Here is a 22,778-nt window from a genome sequence, read left to right on the forward strand (position 1 = left end):
TCTCTAAGAACAAGGGCTCTTGCTCATGCATCTTTATATCCTGTGTCTGGTAGGCCTGGCTGATGGTAAGCTAAGTTTCGACTTAGTGTTTGTCAAATTAAATGAACACCCAGCAACAGGACACTTTCCATCCTCAGAGGCAGCCTACACCTTCTGAACAATTCCAATAAAAGCCCTTCCTTATAGAGAATCAAAATCTATTTTGCTTGCCGCTGCCTTGGTTATAGGGAGAAACCAACCAAACAGGTTTGAAGTCACTAATTTAACTGAATGTTTCTTTTTGTTCTGAATGTCTGGATATAATTTTTAATTATTTTTAAATAAAGTGTCTTCTAATAGTGAAAGTATTATACCAGGGGCAGAAAGAGAAGCATTATTTTAATTACATAAGAATGCCTGTCTGCCTCTGCCTCTGTCATTAGAATGTAAGCTCCATGAGGGCAAGGCCTTGGTCCTTTGCCAGTGCTGTACCCCAGGTGCAGAGAAGGCCGGTGGGGAGTAGGTGCTCAATATGGTGAAACGGGAGATCCCGTCGCGGCTCAGCGGTTGGCCGACTCGGCTAGCATCCATGAGGATGCGGGTTTGATCCCTGGCCTCACTCAGTGGGTTGGGGATCTGGCATTGCCAGGAGATGTGATGTAGGTCACAGATGTGGCTCGGATCCCGCGTAGCTATGGTTGTGGTGTAGGCTGGTGGCTACAGCTCTGATTGGACCCCTAGTCTGGGAACCTCCATATATGCTGCAGGTGCAGCCCTAAAAAGACAAAAAGACCCAAAAAAAAGGGGTGAAATGAACCCAGAAGTGAACAAACACAAAGACCCAGCCCTGGCGCTTCACACGCAGTCCGAGTAGACACGGGGCTCTGAAGGGCACGAGACGGAAACCTTTCCCCCGCTCGGGGGCTTCTACAGTGTTATTGTTCCTGCTGCTGAAGCAGGTGGCCAACCTTGGAAAAGCCTGTTCCCTTCCGGAACCCGTTTCCCCAGCTATAAACGGCAGCAGGTGAACAACACACTCGAGGAGTCCTTCTCAGCGGCGAGTGACTGGCACTGCCTCCCCTGTCCTCTGCCAGTTGTTCCCAGCGGCCTCTCCGGGGCCTTCGCGGAGGGGAGCGTCAACGAGAGACAGTCCCTTCTGTTCTTTTAGGACAAGATCAATGGTTTAAAAACAAATCCTAGGCAATCTCCACTCCACCTTGCCCTCCCCTCCTTTAAGGAGCCACACTGCACTAAATTCCTTTAACAATTACTATTATTTTTGTCTTTTTTGGGGAGGGGGGCACACCCGGCATATGGAGGTTCCTGGGCTAGGGGTCAAATCGGAGCTGTAGCCACTGGCCTACACCACAGCCATAGCCACGCCAGATCTGAGCCACATCTGCAATCTACACGGCAGCTCAATGGCAATGCCAGATCCTTAACCCAAGGAGTAAGGCCAGGGATCAAACCTGCGTCCTCATGGATGCTAGTCAGATTCATTTCCGCTGAGCCACAACGGGAGCTCCCCCTTTAACAATTATTTACTGGGCATCTCCAATCATTCATCTAGGGGGACAAATACTGGTTGTTCACTGGGCTATGCCTATGCCAGGCATTATAAATACAATGGAGGAAGCCAGACTCAAGTACAGGGAGCTATGGATACAGAGAAGGAGCATCTAGCCCATTCTTAGGAAGGACAGGAAGGTCCAGGATACCCCAAAGACAACTGGAGTCACTCAGGTGAGAAGGGCCAAGGGAAGAGAGTTTTCGGCCGAAAGAAGAGTGTGTGGGGAGGCCAGTGAGAGCCGATCTGTTCATGGAGCTGCAAGTTGTTGAGTGCGGCTGGGGTGTCTGTGGAAGGGAGACATGCGGTGGGGGTGGGGTGGGGTGTCAACCAGGCCAAGGAGCTGAGAGCAAAAGTGACCCATTAAAGAGTATAAGCAAGGGCTTGACTCAGTTGCGACCCTGTGCAGATCACTCTGGCTGCAAAGGGCGTGATGTGGGGTCAGGCCTTTCAAGGGCAACATTTGATCCCTGCTAGTTTACAGCCTAGCTCTCGGGATAGGATGCTAAGCCATGAAACTGCTAGTGACGCCAGACAATAATAAGCGGCAGGATAAATGGAAGTGCCAAATAATTGGAGACAAAAGCTTTGAGTTTAGAGGAGAGAGAGGTTATTGCATGTGGCCCCAAAAAGTGCTCTGAAAAAAATGTTCCTCCTGAAAGATCCTCTGAAAGTGGCCAGAGTAGCCAAGGCGAGGGGGCTGGGGAGGTCTGAGGTTTCAACCGTGTCTTCAAGGAAGGCTGGGATGCACATGGGGGAGGAAGATGATGGCAGAGCATTCTCAGAAGCGGACAGGGAACAGGAGCAGAGAAATTCAACACAAGCCACAAGGCGGCTCAGGCCCCACACACCCCCAGGCTCATTCCAGGGCGAGCCACAGCCCAGACGCGGATCCACAACCCCAGAGAGCCGTTCCTGGGCAAGGGAGTGTGGCAGGGTCTGTGTGTGCCAAGGGGATGACCTGGCCCCAGGGATTAAGTGAGCATCTCCGAGGGGGGCCGGCCTGTCCTGTTGCCACAGCACCAGAGCTGTTCTGAGGAAAAAGGAGCTGCGGGCAAAGGCTGCCTGGGCTCACTGAGAAGCCAACGCTACTGGAAATACATCATTTCAGTGCACCAGTGGACGTTCAATCGCTTCAAAAACCTCCTGTACAAAGATTCCAGATTTCTCTGAAGGGCTTTTAGTTAAAATGCTTATTGTTCTTCTTCTCCCTCCAATCCACGCCTGCTGTCCAGTCTTCCTCAAGATCTGCAGCCGGCTCAGGGCCCTCTTCCGGTGTCAAACTGTCCCTTGGAGCAACGCCCAACTCCCCAGCATGGCAGGTCCTTGCAGCCGCATCCCCCACCCCCTTCCACCCGCTCCCTTGCACACTTCGGCCTCCTGAACCCGCTGCCCAGCAGGCCCGGGCACAGAGTGTCTGCCTTCCTGGAGCACCCTGGCCCCTCGCCCTCTGAGGAATCCACAGGGAAGCCCTCAGTTTCCCTTCTTCCCCTCGCCCCCATCTGCTCTTCATCCAACTGCCTCTCTTCCAGAGGAAGCGCCCCTTCTTGTGCTGCTGTCGCACAATCCCCCCCCACCCCGCCCCCCAGGACAGCACAGGAAGCTGCTTAAGGGGAGGGAGGAACACCTAAGCTCCTGGAACAGCCCGGCACCCAGCGAAGCGCCTGGCACACACCCTGCGGTGTGATGAGTGAGGCCCGGCTGCGGGGGAGCCATGAAGGGCAGGGCGTCTGCTTGGGCACAGCGGGTCTGCAGCCGCCAAAGGCGCCCTTTGTGAAGAGGCCACAGGCTTACGAGGGTGAGGTCGACCGGGGCCTTTTCTAAACATCTGCCACACTCCCGGGGGGACTGAGCTCGTCCCCATCGGCGTCGAGCTTGGCGCCTCCCTGGCAGGGCCCTCCCTGTGGGAGACACCCTGGCCCCGCGGACCGACCGCGGTGGGGGCGCACCCTTGGCTTTCACCAGGCTGGAACGTGGGTGGAAGTCACACTGGGCTCGTCCAAGCGGGAGCTTGAAGGGTCAGCTCAGAGTCTGCCGTCTCTGCCTTTTTCCCTCCCAGGGACTCGGGCGGCGATGTTCCCAGCAGGGGCTGCTCATCGGCGGGGTCCCGGCGTCAGGGCGGGGCTCCGCGGTGCGGGGACCAGGACGACCTCTGGTCCCCAAACAGAGCGCAGCCTGTGTGAGCTAATCCGCGAAGGCCGACGGTCAGAGCAGCCCGCAGAGCCCCTCGAAGTCCCGGCCCTAGCACGTGTGCGACGCTACCCGAGTCCCTTCCCCTCGCTGGGCCTCTGGCTGCTCTTTAACAATGAAGCTGAGAGAGACAGTCTTTCCACTGGGTAATTCTGCACTGGCATATCGCTCCTCGCACCAGTCACGTCACCCCCTTTTCTTCTACCACTCAGGTGGAATGACTATAGGGGGCGGTTTTTAAAATTTTTTCAGGTAAAATTTACATTCAATGATACGCCTGGATCTCAAGATTCCATCTGCTGAGTTGACTTTTTTTTTTTTTTGCTTTTGCTTTTTAGGGTCGCACCTGCGGCATATGGAAGTTTCCAGGCTAGGGGTCCAATCGGAGCTGCGGCTGCTGGCCTACATCACAGCCACAGCAACAGGGGATCTGAGCCATATCTGCGACCTACACCACAGCTCACGGCAATGCTGGATCCTTGACCCACTGAGCAAGGCCAGGGGTCGAACCTCCACCCTCATGGATGCTAGTTGGGGAACTCCCCATTTGCTGAGTTTTGACAAATGCACACAGCCATGTACTCTATATTCCTAGGATGATATTGAGAACACATTTTCAACACCCCCAGGAATTCCCCTGGGACCTTGTCTCAGCCCAATTCTCTCCCTTCCGAGGCAACCACTGCTGCGATTTTTTCAGCATTGGTTAGTTGATGGTAATGGTTAGTATTCTGAACTCCTGAACGATGATGTATCTAGTTGTTCAGGTTGCCTGTCTCACACTTCTGAAGGCCAGGCAGGTAAAGAAACAAAAGGAATTCTTGGCTGGCCTTGGGGACACTCACCCACGGTTCTGCAAGCCCTCTAATTTTCTGAGCCTCGGCGTCGGTGACAAAGTCGTGGTACAGGACAACGTAGGGCTCCAGGTGGATGACCTCCTTCCGGATGGGCTGGAGCAGCAGGTAGGGACTGGAACTGGTCTCGTAGGAACAGTAGAGGCTGGGGATCTGGTAGTGAGTGGGCTGGAAGGGAAGACGAGAATCAGCTGAAAGAAGGAGTTCCCTGGTGGTCTAGTGGTTCAGGATTCCGCACGGTCACTGCTGTGGTGCAGGTGGCTGCTATGGCTTGTGTTCGATCCCTGGCTCTGGAACTTCAGCATGTGTCAGGTGTGGCAAAAAAAAAAAAAAAAAAAAAAAGAAAAGAAGAAGGGTCTTGAAGCATAAATCAATTTAGGGGACTACAGCATTAAAAACCTGGATTGGGGGATTCAGAATTCAATGGCTGATGCTGTCCAAATGAGATTTACTTATGTTTTTTAATGCCTCCGCCTTTCCCCTCACATTGGCCCAATTCTACCTTTTCTCCCTCTAACCACGCCCATGCCTCCTTGTTCTTTCTCTGAGAAATCCTACCTGGGAACCCAGGGTCTGACATAACCCCTCGTAGGTGTCCCTGGTCTGCAGGTGGGGTATGTTGGGCCTTTGGATGACAGTCTCAGCCACAGCCTGGCTGGCACTCTCTGCCAAGAGCTTTTCATATTTCAGGACATTCCTGGCCATCCTCTTATTGTCTGGGCCTGGAAGAAGTCAGAGCAGGGAACAATACGCATTAATGAACAGTGGCCCCGGGAAGTGCTGCCAAAGTTTCCTACAGCCTCACTGTCACCCAGGACCAGCAACTGGACACCTGAACAACTAACTCCCTGGGTCCATGCACAGGAGGCTATAAGGCCCTCACTCCCAGAAGAGCACCTGGTATTAAAATAGATTGAGGAGTTCCCGTCACGGCTCAGCAGTTAACAAACCCAACTAGTGTCCATGAGGATGCGGGTTCTATCTCGGGCCTTGCTCAGTGGGTTAAGGATCCCTCGTTGCTGTGAGCTGTGAGATACGTCACAGACGTGGCTCAGATCCCACAGTGCTGTGGCCCTGTAACCACAGCAACATGGGATGCCTACAGCTGTGATTGGACCCCTAGCCTGGGAACCTCCATATGCCATGGGTGCAGCCCTAAAAAAGACCAAAAAAAAAATTTTTTTTTTTAAAGATTGAGTAGGGCCTGGTAGATCTGAAAACACGAAGGAATTGGGGAAGAGAAGTGGTACTTGATGCTCGTAGACCAAGGGATCACGAGGAAGCAGCTGCAGGATAGTGTGATGGTCAGTTTCAGGTGCAGGGAGGAAGCTTCAGTCATTCGCTCATTTATTCATTCATTCACCCATCCGTTCCATAAATTTCCAGGGAACATCTACGGGGTACCAGGCACCGTGCTAGAAGCTAACCTCCCAGAGTTCAGAGTGTAATGGAGAAGAGACACATTAACTAACTGCTTACAATAAAACACAAGAAAGAAGTGTATGAAAGAGAGGTCCAGAGAGACTCCATCTATCCCTTCCTGGAGAATTGAAAGCTAATTTATTCCCAACTCTCCTAGACCCTTCGAAATCCCTAACTGGTCTAGACCCAGCAGAGCAGTATGGGAAAAGACCTAGTATGGGTTCTAGCCTGGGTTCCACCAGAGCTTTGAGCCTTGTCTGTGCCCACTTTGGCAGCAGCTACCCATGGCCTGCTGGCCCCTGCAGACGCCTGTCAGTGCATCTCCGAAGGAGGTGCTGAATTGTTGAAAGGCTCCCAAAGCATCTTTCTCTGAGGGTCTCCACGTGCTTCTCCCCCCTCCCCACCACGTCCACCGTTCTGGCAAAGGACGAGAAAGAACTGGCCATCCTCTTTTAACTAGAGGAGAAATGAAGTTTGGGGGAATGGAAATGATGAGCCCCAAACACCAATGAAAATACTGCAGAGCCATTAATGGAACCAGGAATCTCCATTGGCTGTGACTTACTTATTCACCTATAATAGGGCACAATTTGGGTTCTCTGGGAGAGGTGGAAATTTTAACAGATCGAGCACAAAGAAATAAGGGGGGCTGGGGTGTCAATTTGTCTGGACCACTAACTGTCCCCATCTTTTCAGACCATACACCTACTTCCTTATCCCACTGTTTGCCAAATTATCGGAAAGGAGTAGCATTACTAAAAAGATTCATTAAAAAGTGATAAATACAGGAGTTCCCGACGTGGCTCAGTGGTTAACGAATCTGACTAGGAACCATGAGGTTGCGGGTTCGGTCCCTGCCCTTGCTCAGTGGGTTGACCATCTGGCGTTGCCGTGAGCTGTGGTGTAGGTTGCAGACGCAGCTCAGATCCCGAGTTGCTGTGGCTCTGGTGTAGGCCGGTGGCTCTAGCTCCGATTCGACCCCTAGCCTGGGAACCTCCATATGCTGTGGGAGCGGACCTAGAAAAGGCAAAAAGACAAAAAAAAGAAAAAAAGGTGATAAATGCACTTGTGAAGTCCTACATGAAACACTTAATAACTGTTACAACACAACATCGATTGTGCATCTTCCTTTAATATCTAACTATCACTAAAAGAAAAACCTGGGGAACCATCTACCACCACAATTTTAGGCAAAAATGTCCAAGCAGAGCGAAGCGAGCAAATTGCCCTCCCAGTGTAACCCTGGTGAGGCACTGCCTGAAGAGGGCTGAAGCTGAACCCTGCGGCCAGCTGGGCAGGATGTCTGCAGAGCAAAGTCTGGCTTAAAGAGAAGAATCGCTGCCTTTCTGCGAGCAGCCAGTGTGTAACCCTCTCCGTAGACCCATAGCTCTCACTGATGCACTCCTTCCCAGGTCGGCTCCCCAAACCTGGGCCTTCAAATGTCCCTGCAGAAACCTGCTTACTGGCTCCTCGCTGAGGACTCCTCCCCACTGAAGCAACACTAATCTGTGTGCCTGGATGGGGGAGAGGAGGAAAGGGACAGACTGAAATCCTTTTCTTAGCATTTTCCAACTGACTTAGAAATTCCCCTGATGCACTCTGATCTGTAGGTAAGATTGAATCCAAATCAGAAATGTGTCTTGGATTATAAAATTAGAAAAATTAAAACAGACAGCTGGGGAGTTCCCGTTGTGGTGCAATGGAAAGGAATCTGACTAGCATCCATGAGAATGTGGGTTCAATCCCTGGCCTCGCTCAGTGGATTAAGGATCCACTGTTGCCATGAGCCGTGGTGTAGGCGGCAGACGTGGCTTGGCTTGAATCCCATATTGCTGTGGCTGTGGTGTAGGCTGGCAGCTGCAGCTCCAGTTCGACCCCTGGCCCGGGTGCGGCCCTGAAAAGCAAAAAAACACAAACACAAACAAAGGAACCATTTCATTTGCAGGGATTTTAAAGGCCGGGAGCAGGAGGGAATTCCTGGTAAATCAGACCTGTGGTCATCTTACAACATTACGTACTGTAGAGAAGAAACTCTCGGGAGAGGCTGAGGGCACACGAAACATTCCCCGCCTATAAAAGAGAAAGGAAAGGAAAAGAGAGTTATCCGCACTGAGCCACCATTCCATGGACCTCTTTAAGCTATAAAATTGTCTTACCAAGATCAGAGAGCACGACTCATTGAAATGAGCGACAGACTAGACTGTTAGAGGTTCTCTGTCCTAATTCAGGATTTGCAGCCCTGATGCAAATCAGGTCTCCTCAGATTACAAATGACTTATTACCACCCTTACCAGGGAAGGGAGAAACATAAATGAAAATAAAGTTCCTTAAAATGACCTCAAACCTTTCAAAGCATGCCAAACCACGAAGTTGCACGGTGTGGTTATTTTGTTATATATTATTATTAACTGAATATGCACCATAAAAACCCCACTAAAAATATAAATTGTTCTCTAGGCTTAGTACTTCTTTTTTTTTTTTTTTTTTTGTCGTCTTCTTTGCCATTTCTCAGGCCGCTCCCATGGCATACGGAGGTTGCCAGGCTAGGTGTCGAATCAGAGCTGTAGCCACCAGCCTACACCAGAACCACAGCAACATGGGATCCAAGCTGCATCTGCAACCTACACCACAGCTCAGGGCAACACCAGATCCTTAACCCACTGAGCAAGGTCAGGGATCAAACCCACAACCTCATGGTTCCTAGTTGGATTCGTTAACCACTGAGCCATGACGGGAACTCCAAGGCTTAGTACTTCTGAGAGTCCATGAAGTTAGTGAGAGGAAGGCAAAGGAAGAACTAAACCTGGACCCTTCCCACTGCATAGTAATGACTGCATGGCCATCAGCCTTGGGCTACAGGAGGTCAAAGTAAAGAGGGCTTTCCAGACAAACCTGAGGAGCAGAAGCCAGGGAGTGGGTGGCTGTGGTCCTGCTCTGGGTGCTGTGGAATAATGATGAGCCGCTGCAACTGCACTGCCTTCTCATCATTTTACTTTTGTGTGTTAAAAACTCATGTTAACGATAAAAGCAGTAATAAACTTACTTTAAGACCTATGAGAAATGCGGGGCAGAGAACGCACCACTGAAACGCAGGCGCTTCAAGCACCCTGGGGAACGCGGTGTTCCCACAGTTGCAGTCACAGCTCTTACGCGCTTTCTCATCCTGAGTGCTCCCCCTGCAGTGTAATTGGGAGCACTTTTCGTATTTTCACACGGTCTTCAGAGACAGCATTTTAAAATTATTATTTGTCATTGTGGTAAAAAGCACATAAATTCACCATCTTAACCATTTCTAAGTGTAGAGTTCCATAGTAGTAAATATATTCACATTGTGGGCAACCAATCTCCAGGTTTTTCACCTTTTTTTGCAAAACTGAAACTCTCTACTCATGAAACAACTCTCACTGTCCCCCCGCCCTCAGCCCCTGGCAAACCCCATTCTGCTTTCAGTCTCTATAAATCTGACTATTCTAGGAGTTCCCGTCGTGGCGCAGTGGTTAACGAATCCGACTGGGAACCATGAGGTTGCGGGTTCAGTCCCTGCCCTTGCTCAGTGGGTTAACAATCCGGCATTGCCGCATTGCCGTGAGCTGTGGTGTAGGTTGCAGACGCGGCTCGGATCCCGCGTTGCTGTGGCTCCGGCGTAGGCCGGTGGATACAGCTCCAATTGGACCCCTAGCCTGGGAACCTCCATATGCCGTGGGAGCGGCCCAAAGAAATAGAAAAAAGACAAAAAAAAAAAAATCTGACTATTCTAGACACCTCAGAGAAATGGAATCACACTGTATTGGTCTTTTTGTCACTGGTTTATTTGCGTAATGTCCTCAAGTTTCATCTGTGCTGTAGCAGGTGTTAGGATCTCCCTCTTGTTAAAGTCTGAACGGTATTCCATTGGATGTAAGTATTCACCACATTTGCTTATCCGTTCATCTGTTGATGGGCTGCTCCCCACCTACTGGCTGTTGGGAATAGTGCTGCCATGAACGTGAGTGTACAAGAGAGAGCATTTTTAATGGCTGTATTGTATTCCATCTAGAAGCTCTATCACAGACCATCTAACCACCGTGCAGTGTTGGGCTCACAGACCATTTCTAATTATTTAATATCATGAATTATTCTGTTCTCTGCTTACCAGGGGGAGAGTTAAGTGATCTATTAATATCTTATAATATCAGATAGTAACTCAGGATTATAGATTTTCAAACCCTTTTGAGATGAAGAGAACTAAAATACAATTTTACATGTGTTTTCCCTTCCTCCCTTTCTCCCCATCTTCCTTCCTTCCTGCCCTTCTTTATTTTTTATTTTTGGTCTTTTTTAGAGCTGCACCTGTGGCACATGGAGGTTCCCAGGCCAGGGGTGGAATTGGAGCTACAGCTGCCGGCCTACACCACAGTCACAGCAACGCAGAATCCAAGCTGTATCCATGACCTACACCACAGCTCACGGCAATGCCAGCTCCTTTAATCGAGGGCAGGGATTGAAACCACATCCTCACAGATACTAGAGGGGTTCTTAACCCGCTGAGCCACAACAGGAACTCCAATTTACACATTTTTAAAACCCAAGGGCTTTATCAGAATACAAACTTATCCTATATCGAGAACAAAGATCCCTGGCCTCTCTCAGTGGGTTAAGGATCTGGCATTGCCATGGCTGTGGTTTGGCTGAGGTGTAGGCCAGCAGCTACAGCTCTGATTTGACCCCTCACCTGGGAACCTCCATATGCTGCGGGTGTGGCCCTAAAAAGATAAAACAAAAACAGCCAGTATCTTATATTACTGTGGCATTTAAAAAAAAAAAAAAAAGCACTGTAAGAGCACAAAGGAGTGTCTGAGGAGCCTTTAGAGAAATAGGAAGACTTCATAAAATGGGTGACATTTGATCTGAGCCTAGTGAGACGCATAAGATTTACCAGACAAGGCACGACTGTGGAAAGGGAGTGTCTCCAGGAGGAGAAGTCTAAGTCATCATAAGTCACCCCGGGGAAAAAACAAAGCTATTAATCAGGTACTGTACTTCAAACTCTGTCTTTCAGGGCGAGCTGCTTTAGTTTAATCTTCTAAGTCTCCACTTCAATTCTCCATTTTCTCCTTCTTGGAAAATCCAATTCTTCTCGCCCTTTGCTGCCTCACAGGGATTCTATTTCAGCTTTAATATGCAGCAAGGAAGCAGGAGGATTAGGAAGGGCGCCCTGGAAATTTTACAACAAAGAGCCACTCACCAGGAACTTCCATGAGAGAAACAGGACCCTCTGCTGCCCTGGGAATAAATCTGTTTTGGCAGCAGCACATGGGTTTGAACCACCCACATCATCCCCCCGCTTTTCTCAGAGGAAGGGGGAAAGAAAAAGGAATGTATGGAGCAGAAAGAGTTTATTAGTTTTGGAAACTCTAGGGAACTGGCTTTGTAGCGATTTTTCCAGCCTATTCTTTTTTTCCCCCCCTCAGTCTATTCTTGAAGAATGTACAACTCTGGTAGGAAACAAGGTTGACTACACAAAGGATGGCAGCTCCCATACGTAGGGAAATGAGCTTCCCTAAGGGGCATCACATGTCATAGGTCAATGAGGCCAAAAAAAAACAAAAAAGAAAAAAACCAAACCCCAGCCCTGAAGGAGGCACTGAGCTGATGCTCTGGACCAATGACGCCAGCTCTGAATTCGGGCACTGCTCACATCACGGTCGGACGTGGCTGCAGGTGGGAGAGGATAACAGACTTCTTCCTTCACATCGGCAATATCATGGCATAACATCCGCCAACAGTTAAGCATTGCTGAGAGTGCAGGAGTTGCCTTCGTGGCTCAGCGGTTAACGAACCCGACTAGGATCCATGAGGATGCAGGCTTGATCCTTGGCCTCGCTCAGTGGGTTGAGGATCCGGTGTTGCCATGAGCTGTGGTGTAGCTCACAGATGTGGCTTGGATCCCTCGTCCTGTGACTGTGGCTGTGGCTATCGCTGTGCCCGGCAGCTGTAGCTCAGATTCCACCCCTAGCCTGGGAACTTCCATATGCTGCAGGTATGGCCCTAAAAAGCAAAAAAAAAAAAAAAAAAAAAAAGGAATTGTTAAAAGTGCAAACCAGTGATTGTCACTGACTATGAACCTATTAAACATCTGTCAGTGCAGCTGCTGCTGTTGTAGGGGAGAGACCACCTCCTACGAGGGCCATGACGGTTTTCAAAGTAGGCAAATGCATCAGAAAGAGCAGAGCCTAAGAGCCAGACAGACTTGGGCTCCAAGCCCAGCTCTGTGACCTTTGCGGTAAGTTAGGAATTCTTTGGAGGTTCAGTTTACTCACATGAAAAATATGGAAATAATCAAACCACTGCCCTGCTTGACTCACATAAGTTCCTACTGGGAAGATGAAAATGCTCAGAAAATTGTAAAGCAGATATAAAGCATCACACTTGTTGTGATGAAAGCACAGAGCCTCACCTACTCCCCTACCTGGAAATAGGCAAAGGCCAGGTGATCCAAGGCATCCTCCAGACTTGCCTCGTCCTCTGTCTTCCATTCTCCATAAGAGCCTCGGAAGAGACTGACCGCCTCCTCCAGCCACGGAATGGCGTGGTAGTAATCCCCCATGTCATAGGCCACCTGCAGGGACATACGTACCGCCGCTCAAGCCTAGGTCCACAGGTAGAGAAGGAAATGACAAACGCAAAGAGTGCAGGGTCTTTGGAACCCAAGAAAATGCAAGTTTCCTCTCAAATGCATCTAAATTAAGTGTATCAAGCGGGATGGAAATGTTCAAAAATCAGGTTGTGATGATGGTTGTACAACTCTAGATATAAAATTCACTGAATCAAATAAATCAATGTATTAAGATATATAATATCTCATCTGGAGAGATGAGAGACATGAACTCAAATAACTATAATACTGCACAGGAGGCGTAGAAAGGGGAGGAAGCTCGAGAATCTCAGAACGCTTCATGGAAGAAGTGCCATCTTGGGATAAGCCTTCCCTGAAGAAGGAAAAGAATTTCAACGAGCAGAGATTGTGATGAAGGGCATTTTAAGATGGAGAATGACAGACACTGAAGGCAAAGCCAGAATGTGTTCAAGGAATATATTGTGGCTATAGTCTAAGGCGAAGAGAAGGAAGAAATGGCATAAAAAGGCAACGTGGGAGCTCCCATCATGGCTCAGCAGTAACAAACCTGACTAGTATCCATGAGGATGCAGGTTTGATTCCTGGCCCTGCTCAGTGGGTTAGGGATCCGGTGTTGCTGCGAGCTGCGGTGTAGGTTGCAAACGGGGCTCGGATCTGGCATTGCTCTGGCTGTGGTGTGAGCTGGCGTAGGCTGGCAGCCGTAGCTCCAATCTGACCCCTAGCCTGGGAACTTCCATATGCTGTGGGTATGGCCCTAAAAGGGAAAAAAGAAAAAGAAAAAGAAAGGCAATGTGGGATAAGCTAATTGGAGTTGTGAATGTCATGTTTTTAGGAAGATGTTGGTAGCAATGTAAGAAATGGATTAAATGCATTTGTTTATTATTTTTTAATTTTAATTTTTTTTTTTTTTTTTTTTTTTTTTTTTTGCTTTTTAGGGCCGCATCCATGGCGTATGTAAGTTCCCATTCTAGGGGTCGAATAGGAGCTGTAGCTGAGGGCCTATACCACAGCAACTTGGGATCCAAGCCACATCTGCAACCTACACTGCAGCTCACAGCACTGTCAGATCCTTAACCCACTAAGCAAGGCCAGGGATTGAACCTGCGTCCTCATGGATACTAGTTGGGGTCATAACTCACTGAGCCACAACAGGAACTCCCTATGTATTTAATATTTACTGAGTATTTATAATGCACCCGGTGGTTCCTGCCATTTAAGAGCTTACAGTCAATCAAGGGGCACGTGAGTAAACCAGTAATTGTGGCATAATACCCTTAGAGCCATGATGAAGTAGACATGGGAAAGGTACAAGAGCTCAGTGGACCTGTCCTATGTTAAATGTCGAAGGCCAGGGAATATGGCAACATGCACGAGATACAGCTCCTGCCTCCTAATAGCTTACAGTTAACTAGAATACCAGAACTGTAAGGTGGAATTTCCTGGAAGGTGATGTTGGAGACAACATGGAATTATAAAGTCACAGATGTGGACGGTCTTTTGCAAAATGATCTAATTCAAGTCTAATTTCCAGCAGGCAGAGAAACAAGGCAGGACCTGGAGCTAGAGCAACTCTGCAGCCTTCACAGTAAGTCTTTTCCCATCCCAGTCTGTAAGCTATTAGGAGGCATTCGCTTGCTGTGTTACCTTTCTGGTCCTTAAGTTTCCTCTCTGTAAAAACACTGAGTTGATGAATAACATTAAAAAACGACTGAACTTTTTCTGCTAAGTTAATAATTTATTTAGGTAAGATCTTCGTGAGAAGCTTTAAGTCCCAGCACTACAGTAGACTGAGATAACTGGAATGCTTCAAGCCATAAAGATTCAGAAATTGTGAGTAAAGTGTAAAATGCATTTTATTATGTATTTTCAAGAAAGACTGGGAAATACCCAGGTACCAGAAACAAACAAGGAGCTGAAAATCCAAGTAATAAACTTATGAGCAGATGCTGAAGCTGCCTACGATGGGGTGGGTGTTAGTCCTGTGAACTTGGCATTTCGTAGCCTTAGGTTAGAATGCCCACAGGAGGACAGTATAAGAGGCTTCCACAGACTTTCTCAAACCCAGGAATTGGAAGACACACTCATAAAACTGAAACCCATGAAAAACTACACCTTATGGAAAAGAATGACCAGAAAAACGTCTACCCCCGGCACAAGGAGATAAGAAAGTTGGTTTATTTCTGTCTGGCATCTGTGTGGAGAAATATAAATGTTTCTGTAGAATATTCACAACCTTGAGCCTATGCTTCACATGCGTTTTGGGTTTAAGTTTGCTTTATTCATATAGTTAAGGAACAGGCAAGTAAATCAGTATCAAAATGGATCTAAGGCCAGTGCAATGACATACCACCTCACACCTGTCAGAACGGCTCTCAGCAAAAAGATGAGACACATCAAGCATTTATGAAGATGTAGAGAAAGGGAACCCCTGTGTACTGCTGCTGGGAAGGTAAATCAGCACAGCTCTTATGGAAAACAGTTCAAAAATTAAAAAAATAGAACTACCATTTGATCGAGCAATTCCACTTCTGGGTATTTATCCAAAGAAAATGAAAATAGGAGTTCCCGTTGTGGCTCAGTAGTTAACGAATCCGACTAGGAACCATGAGGTTGCGGGTTCGATCCCTGGCCTTGCTCAGTGGGTTAAGGATCCAGCATTGCCGTGAGCTGTGGTGTAGGTTGCAGACTCAGCTCAAATCCCGCGTTGCTGTGGCTGTGGCGTAGGCTGGTGGCTACAGCTCCAATTAGAACCCTTAGCCTGGGAACCTCCACATGCTGCGGAAGCGGCCCTAGAAAAGGCATTAAGGAAAAAAAAAAAAAAAAAAAGAAAAAGAAAAATCAAAGACAATGAAAACACTAACTCAAAAGATACATGCACCCTCACATTCACTGCAGCATTATTCTCATCGCCAAGATATGGAAACAAACTCAGTGTCTATCAATGAATGAATTTTAAAAATGTGTACAGAGGTACATATCCATACACTCAGCCATGAAAAAGAATGAACTCTGGACCTTGAGGGCATTGTGCTAAGTGAAAGAAGTCAGACAAAGAAAGACAATTATCATATGGTCTCACTTACCTGCGGAATCTAAAAAAGAAACAAACAAACCAGAAACAAATGAATCAAAAGCAAATAAAAACACTCAAGCCCCTAAATACCAGGAACAGACTGGTTGTCAGAGGCCAGAGGTAAGGTGTAGGTACAACGGGTGAAGGAGGTCAAAAGGTAAAAACTTCCACGTATAAAATAAATAAGTCATGGGGGGTTAATATAAGGGGAAGAAACGGATCTAAAGCTAATGATCCTGCCAGAGTAGCTGGAAGAAGAAAATCCAAAACTATGAAGGGATAGTCCTACACTCTGCACAGAAAGAGTCTCTTAGGGAGGAAAAGGTCCTGCTAAAAATAAGCGCACAATCAAATATGATAAACTATATCAGGAAATAATCGATACAAACAAGAGTCAACAGATGTGCCGGGTGGGTAGTAGAACTAGACAATAAAGAATTTCAGAAAATAGGGAGTTCCCGGAGTTCCCGTCGTGGCGCAGTGGTTAACGAATCCGACTAGGAACCATGAGGTTGCGGGTTTGGTCCCTGCCCTTGCTCAGTGGGTTAACGATCCGGCATTGCCGTGAGCTGTGGTGTAGGTTGCAGACACGGCTCGGATCCTGCGTTGCTGTGGCTCTGGTGTAGGCCGGCGGCTACAGCTCCGATTGACCCCTAGCCTGGGAACCTCCATATGCCGGGGAGCGGCCCAAGAAATAGCAACAATAACAACAACAACAAAAACAACAACAACAAAAGACAAAAAGACAAAAAAAAAAAAAAAAAAAAGAAAATAGGGAGTTCCCACTGTGGCAGAGTGGGTTAAGGATCCAGCATTGCTACAGCTCTGGCACAGGTCCCAACCGCAGCTCAGATTCGATCCCTGGCCCAAGAACTTCCAGATGCTGTTGGGGTGGCCAAAAAAGAAAAAAAAAAGAATTTCATAAAATAGGAAGAATGATCTGCTTTAACATAATCCACGGGGGGCGGGGGGGCAGATTAGGAACATGAAAATGAAACATATTTGTCCACATGCTAATAACTGTTTAAAGTTATTCTTGGACCCAGCAGTACCACGCCTAGGTATTTATTTCATCAAGAGAAATGCACACAAATGTCCACAGAAAAGACTTACCAAAGAATGTACACCTGAAACTAATGCGGCTGCCCTGAACCTGGGGCAAGGGTAGAGCAGAAGGGTGGGGAGGAGTGAGAAGGAAGGGGTGGGGTTTTCATTAGCGACATGTAAACTCTTTTTTTTTTTAAATCTGAAAAAGGAGTTCCCCTTGTGGCTCGGCGATAACGAACCCAACTAAGATCCATGAGGACTCGAGTTGGATCCCTGGCCTGGCTCAGTGGGTTAAGGATCTGGCGTTTCCGTGGGCTGTAGTAGAGGTCACAGATGCAGCTAGATCCTGCGTTGCTGTGGCTTTGGTGTAGGCTGGCAGCTACAGTTCCCATTCAACCCCCTAGCCTGGGAACTTCCATACGTTGTGGGTATGGCCCTTAAAAAAAAAAAAAATCAGAAACAAATATAACAAAATTTGAACATATATCTCTTCTCAAGGATAAGTATAATTGCTTGCTAAATTATTTTATGTATACTTTTCTTGTATTTACATGTCTTTCAAAATAAGTAAGTAAATAGAGAATAACGATTGTTAGACTTTTCAGAAAGCGACTTAATTTTCAACATATGGTTTTAGTCTCAGAAAAGCCTCACTAAAGAAGTATTTATGGGTACCATACAGAGAATTATTTTAACTGGTTCAATTTAAATGAGCCATGAACATGATGACTGAGCTCTGATTCTACTCCGGATCTCAGAAAAGCAAAAATGGTACACAGAGAGGCCTAGGGCAACCCCTCCGCATTCATTTGGAAAACTGATCCCCCAAAACTTGGATTCAGGACACATGAGGCCCATTCTCAGATCAGCTAATGAAAACGGCAGGGGCTGGGAAAAATTCCCTTTCCTGCAGTACGCATCTCCAAAATTCAAAAGGATATACTGTATTACTTCGTGGGCAAAGGCTAACAGAGCATATTGTAAAATAACCTCAAGTGTGCTTATAACTTGCGATCAAAGGATCAGTTAAATATCTCATGTGGAAGGTTCCTGAAGTCTGTTTCCTCAAGACATGTTAAAGCGAATGGCCTTTTTTGGACACTGTTCTATTTTCGTGTTTCTAAAGGCCTGGGCAATGTGGCGAGGGTTCCAAACAGCGTCAGGAGGCTGAGTTTCCACGATCTTCCCTTCCCATCACCCTTTCCTTCCCTTCCCCACCCTCTGTCCTTCTACTGTTGGGGTGCTGCAGTTAGGGTGACCAAAGGCCACTGGGCCCAGGCCAAGTCCCAGCTTGTATCTGCCGTCATGACTAATGACACCTCCTTCCCTCTCAAGAGTGACCTGAGTACGTGTTCACCTTAGTCATCACGGAAAGTGCGTGGGATTCAGCGTGGAAATTCAGTTCTTCCACTTAAAATTGTGTAAACATAGGCAACTTATTTACCCGCTCTAAACACCGGGTTGTTCATCTGAGCATGGAGACTAATGCCAAACGTTCAAGTTTGCTGTCAAGATGAGAAATACGTAAAGCCCACCGGAATAGAGTGATTTCATCCCCGTTGAAACGAGGGCCGAGCAATTCGCCCCGTCTCTGAATATCGTTACCTTGCCAACTTGGAAGCAGTCATCCCCTGTGAGGGAGAAAAGCCGCCTGGGACTGTACAGGTCCGTGACAGCAGAGCCAGTGACCCTCTGAAAGACGCCTCGGGCGAGGCCCTTCACATTGAGCATGTACACGTCCTGCAGCCGCATCAGAGCCCTGGCTGCTCCCTCAAGGTCCTCGAAGGCTGGCAGGTCCTGCTCCACCTTCTCATAACCGTCCTTCAGGGCTGTAAAGTGAATACATCAATTCACTATTCAAAAAACAGGCGGTGGGCATTTGACCCAGCAAGGCCTCACCAGTCTAATCGCCATGGTCATCAGGCCATGTTACTTCATGAGCAAAGATAATGTTCCATCTGTTTTTGTTCCTAGGGTAAACAGAATCTCCTGACAGAGGAGCAAACACTCTAGAGCAAACACTAGGCACCTTTATCATGTCCCATCCTATCTGTCTCCAGGGGTCTTGCCTTTTGGGGGGACAACTCCTCTTCCTCTAAAACAATCAACGGACTTCTTCAAGTACAAAGTAGAGTAAGTTAGGAAAGGGATCTTACCACAGAGGACACTGTAGTGGCGATGTAATAAAACAGAAGCTATTAGAAGACATCGCTTTTACATATGTGTAAATGGGAAGATATAACCTCTAGCTCGTCATAGGACTGGAGTGAAAATCAATGAGATCAAGAGTATGACAACGCTTGCCAATGATAACCACGGAAACATATTAACAAAGGGACCTAGCTCTGGGCTACCGTTAGAGCTAAGGAGATCAAGTGCTACCTGCCCACATCATCTTCCTTCATCCCGTCCCATCCCACCCGAATCTCTCTCCTTTCCACTGAGTCAGGAGACAGACGTTTCTCTTACCCTCCAGCCCTCTTCCTCATTACCTCGGATGTTCTCACTGGCCTCCAGACTATGCACCACATTCTTCCAGTCAGACTGTAGGCGTTTGATGAGAGCAAATGCCAGCAGAGGGTTGGACACAGGCGTTGCTGAATCTTCATGCAGAGATACAACCTTGTCATAGAACCTGAAAGACGGGAGGAGAATGACCTCACCAACTGATCACCACCACTCTACCGAGGGAAAGCTGGCGTGGTGTATGCAGATTTAGAGCAGTTAACAATGAAATGCTGAACCCTTTGAGACCCATGTAATATTCTAGGCAATAAGCACAAAGAACGTGAAAACTACCAACACAACAAAAGCAGGTCTACTCATTTGTTCAACGAGTTGGTCTCCCCTGGCCAATTACTGTACGTCGGGCATCCTGCTTAGATGCTCGAGACCCAAAGGCAAGCGGGGAGGAGCTCTCAAGGAGTCACAAATATGAACTCTATTTTTCTCTCATCACTCTATAGTCAAAACTTAGACTCTGATAGAAGCTGAAAAACATTGCTGAATTAATTCTGATAACTGTGATACGTGTTATGAGAGAAGGGAGCATATACTGTTACGCGATGCTCTGCTGATTTGTAGGCAGGGCACCTCACCCACATGGGAGCTAGAGGGTGTAAGGGAAGGCTTTCCAGAGGATAGGGCACCTGATCTGAGGCCTGGAAGGATCAGTCAAAATGTTGATAGCTCTACGTATTGTGAGCCCTGACTGTGTCTTAGGCTTCCTAAGTGCTTATTGTCTCATTTAATCACCCCCCAAGTCTTAGAGTAGATTCTATCATGCCCATTTTACAGGAGAGGCCATGCTGTTGGTAAACATCAGAGCCAGGAGTGACCCCAAGTTTGCCGGATTCTAAAGACAGCGTTCTTGGCTGATTTTGCCGTACTGTTTCCCATGGAGCTGGAACAAAGAAGGGAGGAGACTGGTTTTAGGAGCTGTCAGGGACCGATCTGGACAAAGGCACCGAGGCTTGACATGTCTTGGTTCATTCGGTAAGTCAGTCTATATGGCTTATGTGCTAGATGACAGACTCCATGATGGAAGCTCAGGATAGAAAAGCGAGACTGGGTCCCATGACCAAAGATTTCATAGACAAGAAAAGAGCGGATTTCTCATCACTCTTTTCCTAAGTTCAATATAATTTCTACGAAATAATGAATGAAATAGATTCTTCTAGGAGCTGGAACATTTTTTTGAAGAAGACAATAATCTTGATCTCAAAGACTTGCAGCCTCTTAGATCACAAACAATTACATTACAGATGCAGTACCAGATTTAAGAGTGCAGAGAGAGGGTGATAAATTTGGCCAGAACAGGTCAGAGAAAAGTTTCACAGAGGAGGTAATAACTGAGACTTGGTGGGTACACACAAGTGATGAGGCAGGCAGAGACCGTTCAACATGAGCGAACCACAGAGAGGAACAGGGAGGTTATAAGCAGTTGAGGATTGCTGGAGCACGGGGTGCCCTGGAAGGAGGGGTAGCCTAGACTGCAGAAGCGAGGAGCACAGCACGGACCTTGCTGAGAAGTGTGGTTTTCACCGTGTGTAATGAGGAGTCCCGGAAGGTTTTAAGGGACAGTGGGATGCCCTCTGATCCGCGACATACATAACTCTGTGAGAGGGTGAGGAGGAGGGTTTAGAAGGGAAAGCAACTGGGGACAGAAAGACCAGCTAGGAGGCCATTTGGAAACTGTAAGCAAGAGACAGGAGAGTCTGAACCATAATGGGGACAGCAGGGCAGAGAATGGGATGGTTTCAAGAGAGAGATTAAGAAGCAGATCAAAAAACTTGTGGCAGTTGTAATGGCACATGAAAAGGTGGGTTATCTAGCACGCTTCCAACTTTCTGGCTTGCAACATTTTCAGAAAAGGGCCAGAAACATCGGCACCAAATGTGATCCTCTTTCCTGTTAACTTCTCTCCTCCTTAGATGACCTATAAGAGTGTTCATACAAACAAAAGATGCGGTTTCTTTTCCTGGCACACTCTGGTTACTCCATTTTTAAACCCCTCATGGGGTTTACACTATTGAAATTTATTGGTTATAATAAGGCAGACCTAAGAGTTCTAGTCCTGCCTTCTCAGGCTTTTTTGTTTTAAAATTATTAACTTCGAAAACAATAACAACAATGGAAGTAAAAGAAAAAAGTGTGTGCAAAGTGAAAAGGATATGGGTTTATAGGAACATGTGCAAGAGCACACGAGAACCAAAGAATCCTTTGGGGGAAATGTGGTGGGGGAGGGACAAACTAGGGATTTGGGATTGATATATACACGCCACTATATATAAAGTAGATGGGGGAGTTCCTGCTGTGGCACAGCAGAAACGAATCCGACTAGTAGCCATGACAATGCGGGTTCAATCCCTGGCCTCGCTCAGTGGGTTGGGGATCTGGTGTTGCCATGAGCTGTGGTGTAGGTCAGAGACATGGCTTGGATCTGGCGTTGCTGTGGCTGTGGCATAGGTCAGCACCTGCAGCTCCAATTCGACCCCTAGCCTGGGAACTTCCATATGCCGTGGGTGCAGCCCTAAGGCAAAAAGAAAGAATAATAATAATAATAGTAACAAGGTCCTACTGTTTAGCAGAGGGAAATTTACTCAATACTGCGTAATAATTTACAAGGGAAAAGAATCTGAAAAGGAATCGATATATGTATAACAGATTTACTTTGCTGGACACCAGAAATCAACACAACATCGTATGTCAATTATATTCCTCTAAATTTTTTTTTTTTAAATGAAGAAACCAAAAAAAGCAAAAGAAGAATCCTTTGGCCAGAGGAGAGGCCTTCAGTGAGTGGAAAGGGATGAAATGAGGAGAGGGAGTGGCAGGAAAGGGGGACCTTTCAATCCCGTGAACCAGTCTGCCCTCAAGATTTTCAAGGGTGGGGCCTCAATTATAAATAGAGCCTGAAATAGTGCACTAGCTTGGGGAGGAGGTGTCTCCAGTGAGCCAAACGTTCAATTCAAGCATGAACTAAGGAAAAAGAATCTGTGTCTGGAAACCTGTCAAGTCCCAGGATCTCTCTGATCCCCAAGACAAGAGTATTTGAGAGCAGCTCCTCTAGGATTTTGAAACTAAACCAGCCCCCAGGGTGTGGGATATTTTTTTCTACCTATTATTTCCTGCTTCAGCTCCATATGAACTACTTAGTGAAAGATATTCCACTGCTAGACGAAAACACTTACAAGCAGAGACCTGGGCTTGAGTCCAGCCTGAAGAGTAAGTGTCCAGGGACAACTGAGGCTGAGTGGGCAGGGATTTTATAAGACAGCTCTTTGGGGAGGAGCTAGGAGACCTGAGAGGTGTCCTGAGCCAGCCTCCAACTGTCCCTCAGTTTCTTCCTCTATGAAACGGCAGCACCGGTCCAGACTAGAAGATATCTATAGATCTTTGCCACGCAACCATTCTATCATTTCTTTCCATCTCCTGTGCCACAACTGAATAAATAGATTCCTCCTTTGATGCTTGAGAACTAATGTGGCATCAGAGGAAACCGAGTACGAAGGGAAAGACGCAAGGCAG

The 22,778-nt window shown here is 47.4% G+C and overlaps 1 protein-coding gene across 3 annotated transcripts in view; it reads right to left on the bottom strand.

The window, feature by feature from the left end:
* The window catches only part of P4HA3 (prolyl 4-hydroxylase subunit alpha 3), a 54,440-nt gene that overhangs the window by 14,231 nt on the left and 17,431 nt on the right, over nucleotides 1-22,778 (bottom strand). For all 3 annotated transcript variants that reach the window (XM_021062490.1, XM_021062489.1, XM_021062488.1), the window contains 6 exons: nucleotides 19,241-19,383; nucleotides 18,354-18,577; nucleotides 12,461-12,610; nucleotides 8,031-8,082; nucleotides 5,149-5,312; nucleotides 4,582-4,758 (listed from right to left, as the gene is read on the bottom strand). In XM_021062490.1, the coding sequence (XP_020918149.1) occupies nucleotides 4,582-4,758; nucleotides 5,149-5,312; nucleotides 8,031-8,082; nucleotides 12,461-12,610; nucleotides 18,354-18,577; nucleotides 19,241-19,383 (910 nt within the window). The remainder of the gene's footprint in view (nucleotides 1-4,581; nucleotides 4,759-5,148; nucleotides 5,313-8,030; nucleotides 8,083-12,460; nucleotides 12,611-18,353; nucleotides 18,578-19,240; nucleotides 19,384-22,778) is intronic.

The sequence above is a fragment of the Sus scrofa genome, chromosome 9, assembly GCF_000003025.6.
Source record: "Sus scrofa isolate TJ Tabasco breed Duroc chromosome 9, Sscrofa11.1, whole genome shotgun sequence".
Lineage (NCBI taxonomy): Eukaryota > Metazoa > Chordata > Mammalia > Artiodactyla > Suidae > Sus > Sus scrofa.